The sequence below is a fragment of the Dermacentor albipictus genome, chromosome 5 (assembly GCF_038994185.2).
Source record: "Dermacentor albipictus isolate Rhodes 1998 colony chromosome 5, USDA_Dalb.pri_finalv2, whole genome shotgun sequence".
Taxonomy (NCBI): Eukaryota; Metazoa; Arthropoda; class Arachnida; order Ixodida; family Ixodidae; genus Dermacentor; species Dermacentor albipictus.
The window spans coordinates 68,687,141-68,706,740 of NC_091825.1; the positions used below are offsets into that span (position 1 = coordinate 68,687,141).

The 19,600-nt window shown below is 44.0% G+C and overlaps 1 protein-coding gene across 1 annotated transcript in view; it reads right to left on the reverse strand.

Annotated features, from left to right (window-relative positions):
- The window catches only part of LOC139060301 (thiopurine S-methyltransferase-like), a 28,990-nt gene continuing 9,390 nt past the window's right edge, over nt 1–19,600 (reverse strand). Inside the window, exons 4-8 of the mRNA XM_070539401.1 lie at nt 19,088–19,140; nt 16,044–16,118; nt 12,898–12,989; nt 6,626–6,670; nt 1–216 (exon numbers count right to left, since the gene is read on the reverse strand). Coding sequence (XP_070395502.1) covers nt 98–216; nt 6,626–6,670; nt 12,898–12,989; nt 16,044–16,118; nt 19,088–19,140 — 384 coding nt within the window. The 3' untranslated portion in view covers nt 1–97. The remainder of the gene's footprint in view (nt 217–6,625; nt 6,671–12,897; nt 12,990–16,043; nt 16,119–19,087; nt 19,141–19,600) is intronic.

The window sequence follows — 19,600 nt, forward strand, 5'->3', positions numbered from 1 at the left end:
CTGTACACAGAATGCGGGCAATATTTATCAAAACCCGGTATTGTATGACCCCTGCAATTGCGGTGAAACCGATTGTATGCCAAAAAGCTCTACGCTTTCATGGCGTTGGCGGGGTCATATGCCACAGGCAGAATGTGTAAGGTGCGCACCCCTGTGAGGACCCTGTCCTCTCTTCAACCTGACTATCCACCAGTGCAATCTTCGCAGCCGTATCACCTGCAGAAACAGTGAAAGAGTATTAGCCTTCTTGAAAATCATTTAGCAGTTTCTGTAAACCACTTCTAATGAAGCCTATTAGCACTACTTTCTTACTTTATTTGATGCAACATGTGAGTTTAAGTAGGCATGGCTACATAAAATTATGGGTAAATGTATACACGCAGTAAACTAAACTTAAGTCAAACTTGGGATAACATAGAACAAGCTCTAACTAATAGTATACAATGGTCAGCGAATGAAACACGATAGTCCGGGCGCGTGGCCGCCTGCGCTTGTTCCGCCACCGGTGAGTACGCTTCAAAGTACGTTGGTGCATTGTGATATACGCTAGAGGGCGAGATGGTTAGTAACACATGGAGGCTGCATCCGGCCCACAGGCGTTCCGGCTCTGTATTGCGGTGGCGCCGCCGCGGTGCTTCAAGCCGGGGTTTCTGCCATGGAGCTTCATACAATAATTACTTCAATAATAACTTTTCCGGCACTGTGGTTGTTCAGCCACCATGGGGATGATGGTAAATAACTGGATTTGTCGGTTCTTAGTGGTTGTTGCTTCAGACGCTCCTGCAGCTTTGTTTATTGTACGTTTTATCCGCCTTCATCTTAATAAACTTCAGAGCAGTGTATACTTTTCCAAGTATAAAATACTCTACGTACACGCACAATTTCTATTTATTGCAGTGATTCAACCTGTCGAGTTTTCCACATTGAAACGCTCCAAGCGCTTCAACGCACTGATTTGCCCGCGAGGAATTGATAAGGGCATTCGATTCGTATGCCACTTGTTGGTACATGCGTCCATGGTATAATGGTTTCAATATCGGGCTTCCGTACTCCAGGCCATGTGATGGAATCCTGCCGTCAGAAAGTTTTAATAATGTTTATTTTGTTGAAAATGACAAGCTCACACAGTCACGAATCCATTTGAAGCCAGAAGGACGAAGTTTAGGCACTTCCATCTACTTTCGATAAGTTCCACGCTGACAGGACTGCCCCGATATCAGCTACCGCAGACTATAGCGCCAGAGTTCCCTCTAGCAATTATTTTACGACACTCTATGGTTTCTGCACCGTGCTAATGTGGTGGCAGGAGATGACAGCGCACGTTTCGCAACACTTGAATGAGCATTCTTTTGCGATGTGTTAGTATGGTTCAAGGTTGCGGAGCAGGGCCATGGTGCTAGCGGCCTACTGTGCGCTTGCTAAAAAATCCTCAGTTTCGCCCGAAATCCGAAGCGCCGAATGTGATAGCAAATTAGTGCATAGCTGTACGAAGTAAGGATATTAGTTTTAGCGACCGCATCAACTTGTAAAGTTCGCTTACTAACTAAATTAACAAAGATACAATATCTAAGAGTGACTCAACGAGGACGTGGAGGAGAATGAGGAAAGAAAGAGAGAAGGCAGGGATGCTAACCAGAAATGAACGAGGAAGTAGGAAGAAGGATACACTCAGAGAAAGCGCTGTCTTTCTCTGTCTGCTTACTTCTACGTCCTTGTTCATTCGCGCTAACACATTCTATCATGGATCCCAATCAACTAGCCCGCCAACGTGTTTTAACTAAATTAACAAGCATTGTGTCACGCGTGCACAGGTAAACATGAACACATTTTGCTCGATGTGGGCGGAAACTTGCTGTGAAAATGCTGGAACGAAGAATCACGGGAGCAGCACCCGAATCGACCTTCGAGCATTTGTTGCTCCAACGCGAACGAAATGTCGAAAGCACAGCGCATACGAAGCTAGCGGCACTACATGCTCTCTGGAAACACTGCACATCAATTTGAAGATGAGGCCTGCGTGGGCGCGTACTTTGCCCACGTCGCAAATCAGTTTCAAGACCAATAATCGCCGGCAACACGCCCCTACAGCGTCCGCCAAAGGCGCCTACTACGGCGTGCGCTATTCTCGAGGCCCACGCCCTAAAGACGCCGCGGTTTTCTCCACTCTGTAGGGAGCTGCGAGCGAGGAGGACATCGATGCACCCTAGCAGCCACCGAAGAAGAACGCCCCTCCTGCCTCGCCTGACCCCCACGCCTCGCGCACTACAGGAGAAGGCACGCTACCCATCCGCGTTCCTCGCTCGCGCACACGAGATTGAACCGTGTTTGCCGGCTCACACGCGCAAGCTTTCATTCGCTCATGCAGCATACGGCGCGCGGCGACGGTTTTATCACCCCCCGACTTTATACAGAACCTCATGGCGACGCCGACGGCAGAAGTGCACCTGGAGTGTCCATGTAATTGCTAACGCAATAAAACACGAAGATGAATGATCGCGCGTAGAATAAGTATTAACTGTTATTCTTAAGACCTCGGAAAATGAGCGCGGCTCCACACGCGTTTTACTTTCGTAATATATTGGATGGCTCGCACAATGTCTCGTGCGGCATGTTCTAAGCGCAGCGAAGTGTAGCGCGCTTTCCGTGCTTTCCGTGCGCGCTTTCCGTGCTATTTCCGTGCGTGGGTCACGCGTGGCTACGAGTCGCAGCAGCCGCCCCAGACATAAGTCGACTCAAGCAGTGGGTACTTCGTCTCCGCTGAGACGAGGCGCGCTGCTCTGGAGCCATATCATGTCCTATCGTCGCCGCACAGCCCGTCTTGTGTTGCACTACGCTTTTTCGTAGGCTCTAGGTCCACCAACGACGAGAGCGGGCCTTCGTCGCAGCGATGTCTTGCCACAAGCGCCAGCGGCGACAACAGCCATAGGGGCGTTACATCGCCTTGCACGTAGCCCCTCACCATCGATCTTTTCAGCAACACTGATCCCTGTCACACAGCTGGTACCGTGGACTGGTCTCAGCAGCTCGCACCGCTATTAAGCGTAGGCCTCGCCACCTCACGGCATCCTGCCCCCGCCCTAGAAAGTGCAGATGAAATCGCCCACGTGACTGCGGATATCTAGGCGGCTGGTAACTCTGCGCACGCGTAGGCCGTCTCCTTAGAGTGTACTAGAATGGTCTAGTTTCAGGGTCTAAAGCCTAGTATCAGGGTTTACATGCACATTCTTCCTGCGCTATCGCCTTTTGTCTCCCGCTGCGCACTGCGTTCGCTAAGGCCGTGGTCATTGTTGATCTCCTTCGCGGTCAAAAATTTGTCGTAATTTGCAGCTTTCAGGATACATTGGTCTTCGTCGGACGTCGTCGCTCTCAGTCGGCGTACTTAAAGCAAGTTTTCTAGGCAACCTCCATGGTGTTTTGCATTAACAGTCCTGTCAATTTAGATATACATGCGCGCCGTAACTGTAACAACTTGTGACTGCGACATGCCTTAGTTATACATCGTAATGATTCAAATACGCTCTTCTGAAGATATGTCTGCTATGGCTAATCCATTATTAGATTCCAAAAGACTACTTATGTCCTCTTAGACCAATTTACACAGTCGCGCGATCGATAACGGTGGGTGTCCTTCGTGTCTAAACTATTAGTAAGACGGCGTCGGTCTTTTTCAGAATTTTTCGCCGCATAGGCTCGAAGCACATTATCTTATGTCAGAAACAAGGCGTGCGGCGCCGTGAGCACTTGAGGAAGGGGGGGGGGGGGAGGCACATCAAAGACCGTCTTGTGCTGCTTGCTACACCTCTAGGTCGATTTTACGCCACCAAAAACGGCCATCTCGTGAACAACTCATTTGTTCCCTTTATTCTTCAGTGGGATTTTGTTGACAACTTATTCATCGTAACGTAAGCCGAGGCCAATTCATATGACCCCGTCAATTAACCGGCTTCAGTTGTGCGGAGACGTTTGGTGAAGAGATGAATGTATCGCCCAGTTTTACGTGAAAGAGAAGGATCAACCTGTGAGGCTGTATGGCTTGACGTTACATCCACAAAAACATGAACGAGAGTACAATAAAGTGACAGAAATCTTGCCCACCGAGCCCTGTTTATTGAATCGCTCACAATTATCAAGTGTATTTCACATTTCGCAGAGAGTAAAAGATTGCTTAGGTACAATTCAAAATCTCATGGAATGGTACGGCCATAAAACTACATCAAAGCACTTGCCTCGAAAACCTTATGCAAGTTAATGCACTGTGCAAGAGTTCCCTTTCAATAATATTGCAGTGTCCACAATGAAGTGTACACAAGGTAAGCTGAAATACCGTGTGTATATAAAATGCTCTGTCATGAGAAGGGTACAATTAATCGCTCTATGTTTCCAATAAACTTATGAGGCACAGCGTCATTTGGAGAAGTGGGGAGGCGAGCCTCGAGCTCAACAGCACAATCCTATAGCATCCGACTTGAGCAGCCTGCCTGTTCAAAGACCTGCCTGTATACGGATGTTGGCCGCCGTGGCCAACGAGTCAGTGTATTGAAGTATTCTGCTACCTATAGAGTCCCCAGCTAAAAAACTGTGTGTAATATACTGAACGCTCAAAGCGCTGGCAATCTTGCTAATTTTTTTCTCTTGCGCTTTCTTTTGTTTCCATTTTTTTTTTGTAGGAAATCTCTTAGATGTCTCAAAGCTCCAAATCTTCTCGTTTTCCTGAGCAAGCAATATGCTGCCAGCACATTCACTCTGCTTCGAGACATTACGCCACGCTAGTAGGTTGACAGAACGCCCACTAAAATCCATATTCGCGCTCGCACAGAGAACCTACCGCGAATGTACGACTCCGACACGTGCACTTCGAGCGGCGCGGTAGGCAAGCATGATGTAGAAACCACACCATGCAGCGTTGCGGCAGTGCCACCTCCAAACATAGACCGACCAACCGTTGGCCGCATGTAGCCTTAAAACGTCACCAACCCAGTTCACCATCTAGAGTATACCACAGTGCTCCAGCTGGCCTTCATGAGGGCTCACAAGTTGCGCAACAAGCGCCGGCAGCCACGCCGTGCAGGTATCGTGTTTCACTAGCTGAGCAGGGTACATCGTGCCACCCTTTAACCTTCGTTAACCTCCTGCTTGGGCCAGCAATCCTGGCCTGCAGTATATTTAATTAAAAAACAAACAAATAAAACATGCTGACGCCAGGCACTGCGTCAGCTGACGCTGCAAGTGAATGCCAAGTGAGCGCATCAAAAAAACAAGAACTTATTTGTTCAATTCATCGGAGAAATATGACAAATACAATTACTAAGCGGAGGCGATGCAAAACCCCATTCCTAGGATGCGCGGCTTATAGCCAACATTGTTCCCATAAGCGCGGTGACACAACTCTGGGTGCAACAGAAGATATGGAAAACATAGTGATGATGACGTATTTCCGGTTAATGCAACCACTTCAGGAGCTTGCAGCGCACGAAAACATGGCCGCCAAAGTTCACTGTCATTACTCCGACTTTGCCGCCGCTAAGAGCGCCATTTCTACACCACTTGTTGGAACTACTAGGGTGGAAAAAAATTATTCGAGAACCTGTTTACGGGCAGCATTTCACTGTAGAAGATTTCATTCATCAAAAGAGCGTATAAAAACTAATTTTTAAGAAGAACGAATTTGCATCGGCTCTTCTGAGTGTTTTCGGAGTCTACCATAATAAAACTAAGATAAGATAAGAACTAAGAAACTAAACTAAACTAGTACAGTTCACCGGATCGTGGCTTACGGTTCCTATTCATCCTAAAGCTGAAGCGAGTTGAATTGCCTAATAAGAAAACTAGAAGAGTGAATTTTAGTGACGTCCTACAACCATTTGTACTGGGTGATGCAACAACCAACAACAGAATTTTACCACTGCGTTTCCTACATTTTGAGCAAAAATTTTGAAATTCTGTAAGCTTAATCACGGGGTATGAGACAGATATACAGGCAGTTGTGTATTTATTGGGGGAAAGCCATTCGAGAGTTTCGTTAGTCCATTTCTCAGCTTTCCCTTTACTTGCGGCCACTTCAGGGCCAAAGTAATGGCCGTACAGCCCCAAAAATTTGTTTTAAGAACGTTCCTGGGATTTCAGCGACAAGTTTTTGTTAGTAAATAATAATAGTCCATTAAAACTGCATTTACAGGTATAAAAACAATAAGACCTTAAGGTGCCATTTCAAGGTCGGAGACAAAACCGCTTATGTCCAGCAGCACATTAATTCTCTGATAAAAGGCATATCGCGTCATACTCAAATGCTAACTTTTCGGCCCTGCTTGGCGCAATATCATTAGTATATTTAACCCCGTGAAGATCCTAACAATGCACTGTTCAAGGTATCAAACCTTTGAAAAATGGTCTATGTTTCAGATGAGCCGTCGGAGAGTAAATCCTAAAACTTGGAAAACCACATCGCTATTGCAGCGCAAGTACATAAGCGTGGTAATTTATAGCAATGCTATGTGATTGACGAGCTTGCTAAGGTAGTCCATTTCTCAAAATGTCAGGCTTCTCGCCCAATTCAAAGTCAGTAAAATACTGAGTGGGTGCGCAAACATGAACTGAAGCAAGGTGCGTGATTCAGCAAGGTCCTCACCGAAACATTCCCGGATGGCCGACTCTCCAGCGCTTCGAGGCCCAACTGGAAAGCAAATGTGTTCAGCATTATGACGGGCTTGTCAGGTATACTATTAGATCACCTTGGAATTATAAGTTAAGAAAAGCAATTCACACCTTTTCTGTTGAAAGGTGTCACAACAATTTTATCCATGGTAAGCGGTGAGTGAGCCTGCACGTATTGGCAATGCGCTATTGGTGTTATCCGGTAAACATTCAGTGTGTGACATGTGAGACATGTATTTTGCTATGTTGCAAAAAACATAGTGATTCTTGCCTTCCTGGTAAATGACAGCTAGCTGCCAAAAATGAATTCACTCTCAATCTTGGTCCTTTCCAATCTATGCCAAAGAACGTGCCCACATGGCAAATACATTTCATTATTTATCAGTAACAAACGATTGAATTGCTGACGGGCTTTACCTACAGATTGATAACTTTGAATTTCATCATTTGATAATTTTGAAATGTCGCCTGCTGCAGCTGCCATAAATTTACTCATTGGGCGGGATTATTCAGAGGGGCGTACATTTCTTCAAGAAGAAATACTAACATATATTCAGCTAATTAACAATAATGTACTAATTACTTTTGAAATAGTTACTTTATGGCACATTTTGCATTCTGGAATGAATTTCCAGAATGACGCCAGGTTGGAGACATGCGCCATCAAACTTGCCACAAAAATTCACTGTTGTTCCAGTTACTTTTTTAACAACACACTATATTATACTTTGAAGCCCAAAAGTAACTGGAACGCCCATGTATTTCACTCAACACTTCGAGAAATTTGTCGAAATTGGCGTCATCCTGAAAATTAATTTCAGGTATATACGTAAAGCAAATACACCGTCTAAACTTGAAAAATTGCACTATGTGCCGTAAAGTAATAAACTAAGACCTTAATTATTTATTTTCTTAAATTGCTTACATAAGTTTCGATTTCTCGTGCTAATAATGTCGGCCTGTTCAAATTGTCCAGCTCAAGAACAAGAATTAACCTATCAACGACAGGCTACCATAAAAAAATCTGGAAAACCTAAAAATTATCACCCTGTGAAAGTAATTTTTTAGTGGTTTATACAAATTTATAACAAAGTACAGCATTTTTTCAGTTTAGTTTCACTGTTTGGCAGCCGCCGCTTCAATTTTTTTTTATTTGTGCCAGGTTGTAATTTGTCAAGGGAACTAGTTGATGTAAATGGAGGATCGTAGCATCGCCATTTCCTCTCATTTACTCAATCGCTTCGCTTGCAAACTGGTACCTGTCCCTTGAGCAGCCAACTTTGGTGAAATTTCCCTTCATGTATTTTTTTGTTGCTTTATTTGCCGTGTCTATTTCTAGGTTTTATGCAGCAGCGTAGTATTTATTATCTTAACAAAAGAATTTGGAAAACGAATTGCAATATTAAGCAACAGTACAGCTAGACAGGAATATAAAAGGCATTCGATTCGTGTTTATCCCCGAACACAACTTATAATATTTTGAAAACCTGCAACAGGAAGCTAGCGGTGTGAATAAACATCATACAGTGTATGCGTTTTCTTTCTTCCGAAATACTTTTAGAGCGTAAAAAGCTTACTAGCAATACGACATCACGGATTAATAATCTACCGGCTCGGAGACATTCGCAAGAAAAAAAAATATTGCCTTGCCTAATCCACCTACACGCATAAGTACCTTTTTAGTTACAAGCTTTGCGGCACATATTCAAATAGAAAATTCTGGGGAATTGTCATGAAAATCTGGTTCTGTGTTCCCAACACGACCTACTGGAAGTCAAGACCTGCACATATGTCCAGCTTCTATTGTAGCTGGTGCGCCTACTATCGTACAACCGTGGGTCGTTGGTTTTGCTTTTACGACTGGTTCGTTTGCTAACTGATGGTTGACCAGGGCGGCATTGCAATTAGAACGGCGTCTCTTGTGTTGTAAAGAACTGCTTGCATAGTTGATGGTTTTTGCCAGCACAGTGACAGTGATGTCACAAGGATTTGATCAGTCACTTTGTTCTAAATGTTTACGTCCCAACATGAAAAATGTCGGTGCATGCAGTCCGTTACTCTCTGAAGTAGCATTAAATAACCGCTCATACAGCCTTCTCCACGCAGTAATAAACATGACAAATTTTGCACATTAAGTCCCATCGTTTATAGTGTAGTTCGTAAACTTCACAGCAATTTCATTGTTTACATTGTAAAATTCACTTCTGCGCGTTTTAGAAACTGGAAACCACTGTAATGTTCGACGACAGAACGATTACCACTTATCTGAACTCTTGTGTGTCAAAAACAGAACTACACATATTCACTGCGTACGTATCTTTCGCTGCTGTATTACCACGCAAAAAAGCTAGCTTTGCAGTTTCGAAAAAGATCCGTGACAAAAGGCCTGCCGTGCAGCACGTTTTAAAGGACTGGGGTCGCTTTTGCAAGCTTTCAGCCCACCTAGAACTCAAACAATGCTTACAAAAAAAGTATGTTCACCTCTCCTTGAAACAGACTTGATCAATTTCTTGTGCACATCGGGCGCACGAATGACTGGGCAACGATTTTACCAGATCCTTTGCCTTTCATTAAGGCACACAGCAGTAAATCCTAATGTCATCTTTGACGGTAGGCTATCTGCAATAAACTCAAAAAAGCTAGTTTATCTATGGATCCTTTATATCACTTCTCGTCGGAGGCTACGAAGCGCAAGACTATGCCATGTAGCCTGGTAGCCGCCATCAGTGCTTTTTGTTTACCTTTCTCGCACCTATCATCCTTCTCTTATCCCACCATGCAAAATCCAAATACTCACAAATGTTGTTGTGTTTTTATTTGTGAATTTATTCTTTCACAACCAGTTTACGCGCATTATGCTTGTAGAAATGGCAGCATGGGCATAGTAACACATCGCGGAAGCAGACGAAGGCGAACCGGTTATAACTAGCGCCTGTCTGCCCACACGCTCTGTCCATAGCGACAAAACAGTTTATCTAGACCAGGCTCGCCTGGCAAGTGACATCTGGGCAGGCCTGGAGTTCAGTACGTCATGGTTCCTACATGCACGCCGAAAAAAGTCGGGTAGGCCAAAATAACTGGCGTTAAACTACTCGCTCAGTTTACCTGATTACATACGCGGCCCCGCGAAGCACCATTCTCCGCCCAGTTCAACCATAAGGTAAATTTTCGGCCTAATGTAATGCGGCCATCGCACATCCGTCTTCCCAGAAGTTTATTACGATTGGCGCTTTGCGCAACTCGTGATTAGACGCATAGTCACTTTGGAAGCAGGGGCGATATAGGTTGCTTTAACAGACCGTTACGGTGAAGTTTATTTTACGCCACTTCGCTATATCGCAAAAGGGCTGCACCCCGATCCATGCTTCACAGGGCCGTGTGCGCAAGCAAGTATATTAAACCATTAATTTGAAGCCAGCTGTTTCGGTCTACATGGCCACAATGAAAACTAGAAAACATGGACTTAGATTAATATGACAATTCGCTTCAGCTTTTCATCATAAACATGTGCAGTATACTTTGAAACTGAGAAGTAAATAAGGCACTTCGTCTTCTAAGAAATGGATCACATTGTTTTTTTGTCGCAACTCATGTCCGCCTGGACAAATAACTCATCGCCATAGACGTGACTCAAGTAAATCTTATAGCGATTTTTATTGCTCGAAGAAAAAAATCGCCGATGATTGCGGTACTACCTAATGCCAAGTCTGAGCGCAGCTCTATACCTGTTTTAATGTCGAGTGGGAATATTGTCAAGGGGCAACGAAGAGTGGTGCGAGGAAGAAGAACGCAATTTTACGTGTGGAGGTGGAATCGATATTGACACTACGGCACTCTGGCTCGAAGAATATTCGGTTTATATATATATATATATATATATATGTTACGCCACTTGCACAAGGGCGCTGAGTATCCCGTCATCCTGTTGATCGTGCTGAATACATTTATGGTATGCATGACACCTACGCTTGCGTCCAGGCCATTTCTGACCGGTGTGACATTCGCATTAAATAACGGCGTGATGACAGCTTACGTGTTCGCATCGATGGTCTCAATTCTGGATATTCGGAGGCCACGCTTGGCATGTTCCTGCTCGTCGACAACGTTCTTTACCGTAGCAGCTTACGACTGAAGCATCGAAATTTTTACTTGCTGTACCACGCAATCTCCAGACATCAATTCTCGAGCAGTTACATTACGCCCCTACTGAAGGCCACCTCGGCGTTTCGCGTACTTGCGACCGCATGCGGCTTGACTTCTACTCGGACTGTACCGCTCTGTGCACCGCTACGTAGCAGCCTGTGCACTCTGTCAGTGCCACAAGAAACCTGCTGTGCTGCCCACTAGACGTCTTCACCCCATCAACGTGCCCTGAGAACCATTCTTTCACACCGGTCTCGATCTTCTCGGCAGTAAAGTGGGTGGTTGTCGCGACTGATCACGCTAGCTTTGCGCAGAGCTGTGCATCTGAGGTGGCAGATTTACTTGTACATGACGTCATCCTCCATCGTAGCACACCAAGGTGGCCCCTCACTTATTGCGGCCGCACCTTCCTGCCCCGAGTAGTTGAAGACCTACTTCACTCCTGCTCTTCCCAGCACAAGCTTTTGACCACCTACCACCCTCAGACAAACAGACGAACGGACGGGCTCAATCGCACATTGACTGTAATGTTGTCTGTGCAGACTTCTGTCCACCACAGTGATTGGGGCAGTGCAGTACCTTTCATGGCGTTCACCTGTAGTTTGCCCCGTCACAACATCCCTGGCTTTTCACCCTTTTACCTTCTGTTTTGCCGCCACCCTTCTTTGCCCTTTGACATACTGCTTCCTTCCTCGATGAAAACCTCCACTGAAAATGCTTAAGGAGTCTTCACTCGGAATCGCATGGCACGCCAGATTGCCTGCTCCCAGCTCGCTGAGTCAGACTGCGCAGAGGATCATGTACGACCACGGACATCGGGGCATTCAATTTCTCCTGGCTCCATAGTCCTCCGATGGACACCATGTCGCCCCATAGGCTTGCCTGAATATCTGCTGCCGCGCTACACAGACCCCTACATGATATTGCTTCAGCTTGGCGGTGTGAACTACGAGATCCCTCCGCTGGACACGCGCATCCCCACGGACGTTGCGCATGTTTTCCGGCATAAGCCTAACTCTGCTGCGAGTTCAACCCCTTATACTTAGGGCCGAGACGGCGTGATTACAGGTGGGGATTGTGTTACGGCGCAACCAATGAGCCGCCAGTCAGAAGAAGATTTGATGCGTGAAGGTTCAATCGGTCTCAACAGCCATCTTGTTTATGCGTCGTTGTCTCTCTTGTAAATATTGCAAATACATCTGTACACGTGACTTCTGCAACATAACAATATTTTGTATCATGACTATATAGGTACACGGTTTACATTAGGAAGATAACGATGTCAGTAGTGTAGCCGGCACGGAAAATGTCTCGTGCAGCACATTACAATCCGAGGGAATTGTGGCGTTACTGCCTCGGTAATCAGGAGATCGCGAGAGGTAGCGCGTGGGTGACAAGTGGGCGTGATACACAGCAGCCGCCCCAGACAAATCTCCCCTCATGCAGCACTTTGTTTCCTTATAGACGACGCATGTTACTCTGGCGCCACATCGTAGGCATCATCGCCGCACAGCCCATCTTGCGCGGCACTATACATTTCTTCGCGCACTTCCGTTCCACCAACGAAACGAGCGGCACTTTGTTGCGGAGAAATCGTACCACCAGTGTCAGCGGTGACAACACCCATGGGAGTTTCACGTTGAACCTTACTGGTTGCTGGTTGCTATTGCCCCTTCCAGAACCAGTGATCTCCGTGACACACGCTGTTACCGTGAACTGACTCCAGTAGCTGAAGCCGCGCGCGAGCGTAGTCCTCGCCACCTCGTGCCAGCCTGACCCCCAACCCTCAAAAGCGCAAATCAGGTCGCCGACGCGGCTGCCGCTTCTGTCGTCGCCGGCTAAACAGCGTATGCTTAGGCTACCATTCGCTCCTCTTCCGCTTTTCTCTCTCACGCTTTCACTGTAGCTTCTTCCTCCAGTTTCCTCCTCACACTCTCTTCCTTTTTATCTCGCTACGCTCTGCCTTCACTTTCATATTTCGTTGTGCTCGTTCGCTCGGTTACCAAGTACGACAAAGCCGAGGCACGCCGACGCTCAATGCAGGGACGGGCGCCTAAGAACCGCACTTAAAGTAACAATGAATATGATAACAAGAAGACTCACCCATGTCAGCAGTACCGTGCGAATCATAAACGATCGTCCACATGCCATATGAGAAGTCAGGGGCCAGCAGTTTCTTCACTACCGCAGCATATCTGTTGTGAAATGTTAGTTAGGCAACTATAAACATAACCTTCCGCTTTTAATAACAAAACTTAATGGAGCTCTAGAAAGAGGCGGTGATACCACTTTCTTTCCGAACACCGCTAAACATGTCAGTAAAGTGTCCATAGATTATTTAGACACCACAAAAATATTGTTCCAGCATCCGGAGCAGAACTACAAAGGCAAGCATTTCTCAAGCGGCGTCTTGAGTTATGATGAGCGTTCCAGCCACGTCGCAATTAGGCATGCGTAAAATTTTTGGCTAACTAACAGGTCTGCAGATCCAACGGTACAGTGCGAACAATGTTAAGCGAATCTTCTCATGCGTTTTTGTTAAGAATACCATTTCTAATTAGGGATAATTGGCAAGTACATCTCCCACAACCCAGTTGGACACGTTATCACTGGGAACTGTCTTTCCTAGCATAAACTGCATTAATAATATCTTGTCGAGAGCTCATTGGTTGATATTTAGAATTGAGTTTGAACAACGCAAATCAGACAAGGACACGAGGAAAGAAATACCACAGACAAGCACTTGGAGAATTTCAAATAAACTTCCAGTTGGCAGTCAGCTGTTGTCTGTGGTATTTGATTCATCTTGTCCTTGTCTTATTCGCACTGTTCAACCTTACTTCTAGTCTAATCTGGTTGCACTTAATCATGCAAATTCCAGGCATGTCGCCAATGTAATTACCGCGATAGCATGAAGATCGATGTATGACGATGACACAACAAAAATGGGCTTGTGGTGGCATAAAGGCACGGGCATGACGACTCTGTAACCACTATGGCAGAATTAAGCTTCAATTTGAAGATGTGCAACAGCATCAAGACAAACGAACAATGATGACGATGATGTAACGGCTGTGTTATGACGTTCTTAGAAAGACGAAGCTGGAGTGAGGACGACGGTGTGACAACTACGTTGTAAAGTAAACGTGATGCGGTTGCAAGAATAGTAATATTGGCATGACGACTACAAGACCAGGACAGAGTGAAGAAGGGTATTAGGGAGGTTGAATGATGTATTTCGCATGACGTCAACATGATGATGAAACTAAAATATTTACAACAGTACGGCGCTAATGTCATGACAAAAAAGCTGTAATTGTGTTCTAATCACCACGACGCCATCAGGACTATGTGAATTGCAACGATAAATTGACGATAAAACAACAACAAAGGCATGACGACGACCGCATTACTACACTGCAATCATAACAATGCTACTACGATTAAATGAACTCGACGACAACAACGCCATGAAAACAATGACGATGCTGCAGTGTCAACGAAGACATGACGATGACGGCGAGTCATAAAAGTGATGCTTATACTGAAATAATGTCAATTTAGGACGACGCTAGAATAACGACGACTGTGTGGTGAATGGAATGAAGCAGTTCAAATGATGAGGACGAAATGACGACTGTAGATTGCGATGTTAAAATGATTACATTGGCATGACGATGTTGAAATTATGACGGCTTTGTGATAACGACGGCGGGACGATAACGGGATGACGGACGTTTGTAACGACCACAACACAATGACGGTGACGAAATAACGAGGACGCTGGGACGACAAAGACATGAGGGCAATGACTTGACATCATTGGAATCACTATGTCAGAATGGCGATGTCGTAGTGACCACAAAGGCATTACAGCAATTCACTGACCACGTCGGACTGATGACGATAGAATTACGACGGCTTAATGGGGATGATGGCATGGCAACGACGACATGCGGATGTTCAGTCTCGCATTCGGGATTACATACATCGCCTGGCGCCGTGTACCTGCTTGAAACGCACTATGTCCTGTGTTTCTCTTATACTCGAAGGAGGATCAGGCGGAACAATTGCCGGCTATGTATGCCAGGCTAACCCCGCCTGCTTCAACATCACCACCACCACCACCACCACCATATTATACCGGGTTGTTGTCGACGACGACGATGGCGTGGTGACTAACGTGAGCATTGTCTAGAGAAGCAGCTTGCCTTTTACACAGGTTAGATGCTTTCAATACAGGTTGCCTTCGGTGCAAAAATTTTTCCTTTATTCGTAATTTTTTTTCTCTCCTTGAAGCTTTGACCGATGCTGCAGGGGTTAGGATCAGGTAGACAGGAGAAACTCCCAGTTATGTGTGCCATAGTATTGTGTTGGCAAGTGACATTACCTGTTCATCTAGGCCCGCTCCTTCCAGCTCACTTAGAACTCCAAGCGCACATATGCAAATGTTTCCGCAAAGCAATGTCCTCCTTAGCGTTTCAAAATGATGTAGAAACAGCCTGAGCACAATAGAGAATATTCTACAAGCTTAAAAAATGGGGCATTTGAAATTCCTAAAACATGTCAAGGTACCGAAATTTAACAATTTCTTCGGGGTTAGGTTTCTTACATCCGCCATTAATTTAAGCTAGTTGGAGGTAATATCTGGAGGAACAACAACTAAAATTCCACTATTTAACTTTTTTGAACAAAAATCGTCTTGTGATTGGTCCTAATTGCGATAACTGCCTCAAAATCTTGAATTAGGGTCAATCGTGTAACCCTTTTTCGTAGTGTAGTTTTTTTCCTGGTCTGAGTTAATTAGCATGATTACTTCTGAGTTATTGCCATCTGCCTCTCTTTCAGACAATAATGATAAACTGGCAAAAACAAATATGCGCTAATATTGTGCCACTTCATATTATGACCCTAAATCAAAACGTCTTATTCAACTGTTTCACATCACCGTTATTATAAAATATAAGGACGCCCGCGACTTCTAAGGCGAGTTGCTGACTGCCTGTTGGCACATCATCAAAAATGCGCTCGTGCACAGGGTAATCTACGAAAAATGATGACTACAAAAAAGGCATTTACCGTTGAATCTGGCGTATTTATACATGGTTTGTGTTCTAAATCTGCACTTCTATATATGACTTGTTTGCAAACAAATAGCTTGTGCAGATGTTCCAAAGTACTCTGTCTCTGCATAGCACCATTGTTCTTCGCGCATAGGAATACGATTAAAATAATTTCTTTATTTTTACCTGGAACGGTCCTCGAGTCTCACGGCTGTAAATCCAGATCTGTCCCAAACAATGTCCACAGCTTCAATACAGTCCCTGCAAAAAGGTAAATGCAAAACACTGAACGACAAACAAATGTATTACATCCTCCTTCTTTCGAAGAATGTTCATGACACTCTCACCGTTTGCTCGATTTGTTGAATTTGCGTAGCAACTATTTATCTGCCGTTTCAATCATTATTTAATTGCACAAGTGACTGCCCAACCAGAACTATTAACTCTGGAGCGCTTTCTTTTATTTTTCTGGATGTTTCGGAATCCTGCACAGGGTGATAAAGATACATTTTTGTGTCTACATATGGGAAATGCCGATTTTCAGGTAGAGTCCTGTCTTTTTTCCTTAATTGGCGGCGTAAGCAAGGTGACGTTTAGTACATTTTACAATGATTTTCAATGATCTTACTTGTTAAATATGTTGATCAGTCCTTCAGCAGAGTATATTGTACAATATAGAGGGTGTTTATATATTTAGCTTGGCAAAGAACTGATCAAATTGGTCTGGAAGTGCTTTCAGTTATGATGCCTTTCTGTAACCTGTAAGAACTTTCGCATATCTATATCGGAAAACCCGTCGAGAGGACTATCAAAGGCAAGGTTTTTTTTCCAAAATTTCTACGTAGAGCATATATACCTTTCTTTGGCAGAAATTCGCTTGAGTTGTCGGAGTAGTTCTAGAAATTTGTTACATCCATAATAAATAAACCAAACATTTCTCCTCCATAAAGTGAGTCTTTTTACTTTCCAGGCGTAGTGCATATTGTCCAAGGCAGGACCGTAATGTAAATAACGGAATAGATTTTCAGAAATCTCCAGCAGCTAAATTAAGAATGATGAAATCCGTTGGCGTCCAATTCGAAGGCACGGCTCTTCTAAGTTAAATGAAAGTGAAAATGAAGTACTCTGTAGAGGGATCGACATGTGGGCGAGTTGGTACTGGTTGAACGTCTTTAAGGGGCGAGACGACGAAGACAGACTGTCTTGCGTGTTGCTGCCTTCTGTCTTCGTCGACTTGCGCCACCCCTTCAAGGTGAAAATGAAATACTAACAAAGGGAATTCAGCTTTCAGAGGAAATGAATGTAAATGAGCTCATAAAGATTTTCCGCAGCATTGTGGACGTATCTTGCTCCGACCAGAGTTTCCAGAACACCTTACGCTGATAATTAGAACGTTAAAGGCGAAACGTCACACGGGAAAGTCTTGGGTAAGCTGCCATCGAGGTACCCACGGGCAAACATCAATGACATGTATTTGTGCCACCTAAAAGATATGTGTACATGCCAATGATACTGAAAGCACGGACCTGCGTAACCAACGGGAAAGAAATTACGAAAAGAATTTCCCCATGTCAAAAAATTAAATATTTTATCTATTACACTGTTGCAGTGAGGAGTGCCTAAGCATGCAAAGTTCCTTCTTCCCCTCCCCTGTTTACGTTCATTTAGTGAAGCGGCTACGCTTATGTTAGGCGGTTGAGTAAGAAATTTCAGCAGTCAGCAGAAAAGCACCACACTTCTGCCACTGAAATTAGTGTTTCCAAATAAACATACCCTATTTTGCACAAATTTTTGAAATTAGACATAAATTATGGACAAGCGCTAGCACGCTTTCGCTAAACATTTTCTGAGCTCCATTGTGAGCTGGCTCAGCTGCAGCATTAGGATTCTCGAGCTTAATAGTTTTTCGTTTTCTTCGGGCAAAGTTCAAAGACGTGAAGTTTACTTGTTTATTTGCTGTACCGTTTGTTTATATGCCAGATGTACATATAGCCTAAATAAATCCGACGTTCTGGGCATCGATAGTGGTGTTCACTCATTGTTGCTGTTACTATAGCTGTATTGTAAATATGAGTATACGATTTGCTTTTTGACGCACGTTTCTTAATCACAATTTTGTTATTACAGGTTTATCAGGTCTTTCTACACCTAAATGCTTGACTTTGCACAAGAAACTCAAATTTATCACTAATGTTGATAGTGACGTAGTTGGAGAGTCGTTATCATTATTATGAAGTGCCCATAAAGTTGTCGACCTTTGTGGGCTCTTAGAGTAAGTTGATGCGGTGTTCTAAGAAAATGATCCACACAATACACAGTTCGTCAAATGCCGCGTCATTCCTTTGGTAACTCGAGAACACGAGTACCAAGAGAACGCTTAATCATTGTCTTTTGTTTTTGTACGTGCAACGACCATAACAAGATCCTATGTCACCACAGATATATTTTTTCATTCACTGTAGCAATATTCTAAGAGCGCCAGCTAATGGGTAAATTATTATATCGCACCATTTCTCTTGAAATCATTTGTCAAAAGCTATTACATATTTTTAAGACTTCCGATAGAAATTCGTACTTCAAAGCCAACAGTCGCAGAAAATCTCCTGCCACACCGGCCGACACTTTCAAAGTTATTTTCTACATTATCTAAAGTATACAGCTAACAAAGCCACTAAGATTTGGTGAAATCAATGCCACTGATAATATTCCACGTGACCTTCGATTATTATTGTGAAGAAAAAAGAAACAGGCTTCAACAGTGCTTTGGTTTTCTAGAAGCGGACTCTCAAATGTAGTCGCACAGTCGATTATCTCCAAGAGTGTGTCTTTATGCACAGAAAAAAAAACTGAGAACCACGCCAGCAATTGACTACCGGGCATGGAACAATGTCTAATAAAAATATACTTGTTCTTTATTTTCCTTGAAAAGATCAGTTATCTATAATATTCCATCCTGATTTTCTACATAAATGAACTTTACTGTGCTTGAACTAGTGTCCAACTGGCAGTAATATATTAGAATATAACCGAACCTTTGCATGTAGGTTAAATACTCAAAAGCAATTTCTTCATTTTCTCAGTCAACCAGGGACGGTACTTTTATCGTAACCACGAGAGGACCCACATCGTATGAACCATATATTTTTGCATTTCCTTAAAAATATATCACCAACGCTGCCAGTACATTAAAGAAGAACAGCGATTATCGACAAATTCAATGTGTAATTTACCTTTTAAAATCAAAAATGTCGCAGATAAAGACTTGCAGCCGATGATCTTCGGTCTACACAAAAAAGAAGAAAAATATGTGTAATGTTGTGTCATCCTACATTATACTTTTGCTCTGGCCATTCGAATTGCATTGATCATCTAAGTGACACACAAATACATGAATACCACTAATATTTTCCACAACAGCACTACCTTTCACAACAGGTCACGCGTATTTTGGATGCATTGCCAAAACAAGTTCGCACATTTTTTTTTTTTCTTCAATGGAAACTTTGTGGACTCTGTAGCACGATAATCCTATACAACTTCAGTACTGAAGTGTCATTACAGGAAGGACACGTTCATGCAAGAGCTCGTAGAAGACCGCACTTGAACTTTATTTGACAATAAAGGTCTTATTTATTGCTTAGGCGCTGCTTCATGTTAACGCGCGAATTTTCGTGTCAACCATGGTCTCTGGCATATCTAGTAACTGTACCATGGATATTTCATAAAAGGCTAAGTGCCTTAGT